The sequence below is a fragment of the Babylonia areolata genome, chromosome 23 (genome assembly GCF_041734735.1).
Source record: "Babylonia areolata isolate BAREFJ2019XMU chromosome 23, ASM4173473v1, whole genome shotgun sequence".
NCBI lineage: Eukaryota > Metazoa > Mollusca > Gastropoda > Neogastropoda > Buccinidae > Babylonia > Babylonia areolata.
Window position 1 is genome coordinate 48,863,439 of NC_134898.1, and position 2,500 is coordinate 48,865,938.

At 45.1% G+C, this 2,500-nt stretch overlaps 1 protein-coding gene across 1 annotated transcript in view; it reads left to right on the plus strand.

Moving 5' to 3' along the window:
* LOC143298109 (hydroxylysine kinase-like) overlaps window positions 1–2,216 on the plus strand; it is a 19,137-nt gene extending 16,921 nt beyond the window's left edge. The window contains exon 7 of the mRNA XM_076610806.1: window positions 905–2,216. Within this exon, the coding sequence (XP_076466921.1) occupies window positions 905–1,452 (548 nt within the window). The 3' untranslated portion in view covers window positions 1,453–2,216. The remainder of the gene's footprint in view (window positions 1–904) is intronic.
* The last annotated feature ends 284 nt before the right edge of the window (window positions 2,217–2,500 follow it).

The following is a 2,500-nucleotide window of genomic DNA, read 5'->3' on the forward strand; positions in this document are numbered from 1 at the left end:
AGAACTTTCTAAGCTTTTTCTGTGCAGGACTATTTAAACGATACTATCAGAACACTTCTTTACATTATCTTAATTATTCCCTGTAGTAATGACAACTTGCAGGCGATGAAGGTAAACCACTGGACTGAAACATTTTAACAAACCATAATTCTAACTATTACTGTAAACAGGGTACGTAACGGTTTGGAATAGAGACTGGTTATAGACAAGAATACCCTGTTCCACCTTATTCATTGAATCATTTGTTGTGTGTGTAGACGTTTTAGGTATTATAGTGAGGGAAGTGGGAGTTAAATCGGTGGTTTTTAACACAACATTTCTCAGTTTTCCGAAGACACCCAGTTACAGATAACAGAAATCAAACCAGATTTGAGCGTTCTATGCAGATCCCTCTGAAAGTTGGCAGCGTTTCAGCCTGATTTCTGAAAGTAATAAACACACAGTCATTCTGGTTAGGAAGCGAGACAAAAATCACAGAAAAAGCTCATTGTCTTATTTTTGAAGCGAATATAGACACCCCACATCCCCACTTCCTAACATTATGATGTTTTTAGTCTGGTTTACTCAAGATCTAAATGATTGAGACCATCACCCCCAGTCAGAGGAGATGGTTGTTCTATGTGCTAAGTACTGCTGGGTACAAAATGACATCAAACTCAATACTGAACTGAACATGAAAATGTCACAATCGTTGTGTACATGCCGTGGTCGTTAAATGCTTCATTGTGCTTTCTTCCATTGAACCGAAAACAGAACAACAACAAAACGAAAAAACAAAAACAAAATGTTGTCATGTTGACCTCCATAATCATAGAAATAGTAACTCTTTGAACGATGTTACATTCAACGGAAAACTGAACGCAAACGATATCTTTTTTTTTTTTCAATCTGTCCAACATTTCAGGCTTCATTCACGGTGATCCCAACGAGCAGAACATCCTCGTTCAGCGCAAGTCGTCGCAGTCACCCACTTCCACCTCCGGAAAGGACGGAAGTGAGGAAAGCAGAACCGGAAGTGACGCGGGAGGTGGAACCGGAAATGACGTAGTCGAGGAGGATAAGGAGTACGTTGTGGCGGGCATCCTGGACTTCCAGGACGCTGCCCTGACCCACCCGCTGTACGACTTGGCCATGGCGCTGGGCTACATCATGCTGCAGGCCACCACCTTTGACCCCCTGGAGGTCGGGGGTCACGTGCTGGCGGGCTACGCCACAAGGTTGGAGCTGCCGGAGGTGGAACGGCGGCTGCTGAGGACGTGCGTGGCTGGCCGCCTAATGCAGTCCCTGGTGCTGGGCCAGTACAGCTACACCCAGGACCCTGGCAACGAGTACCTGCTGGTGACGGCGCAGCGAGGCTGGCACGTGCTGCACGCGTTGTGGGACACGCCCGCCGATGCCGTGCAGGAGATGTGGGACAGGATACAGCGCTCCTATGGTGATGACAAGAAGTGATGGCGTGTCCCGGTATATCTATAACATGCCATTGCCTGCCTTTATGATCAATAGTATTATTATACACCGTGTGTACCCCGCGGACAAGCGGACACGCACATCATCTATACTTAATACCTGTGTGCCCTGTTTGTATTAGTATTATACACCGTGGTGCATACACATGCACATCATCTATACTTAACACAACACACACACACACACACACACACACACACACACACACATTTTGGTTAGTCATAGTGCACGCTCACAAGACGGTTTTTTTCTGTGGTCTTACGTGTAAAATGGAAAATAGTCATGGTTGTTATGCATGATAATATTTAACCAGATTCTTCCCGATAAATGCAGATGGTGCTCCATTGCGAGATAATTATGACTATTGACATTGCAGTGTTGCACGTGCAGTCATCACTCAGAGTTCTTTCCGTTCAGATTCACCAATCAACCATGCTGCCTAGTGCACTGAGCAGTTCCCATACTGATTCACGTTGTAACCAAGATTCTGCAGCGTGAATTAAATGCTGCTTACGATCATTATTCCGGGATTCACACTTTCAACATTCACTTAGCAGAGTGCGTGCACGCAACTCACGTTTCATTTGAGCTTCGCGTCCTAGCTACTGACGTAGAGTGCGTGTGCGTCACTCAGTTGAGATTCACGCGCAGTAACCACTGACGTAGAGTGCGTGTTCGTCACTCGAGCTTTACGTCATAACCATTGACGGTGTGGAGTGCGTGTACAGTCAGCATTCTTTTTTGTTTTTCTTCTTTTATTTTTCTTTTTCTTCTTTTTTAATTTTAAATTTTTTAGTAACCTCTGTATATAACCATTGACTTTGTAGTGTCTAGGGTTCTCTCTCACCATCGATCAGCTTCAGATCCACTCTTGTTTCTGCGATCCCAGTTTCAAACACTTTTCAGTCGTTCGCCACTGTTTCTCTGTCTCTGGACCTTACCCATGGACTGATACCCCCACTTTCGTTTCGTCAGACTTTCTGCCCTCAGCCCTTTCAAACGTGGCCAGGAAACGCAAACCTGTCCTGAA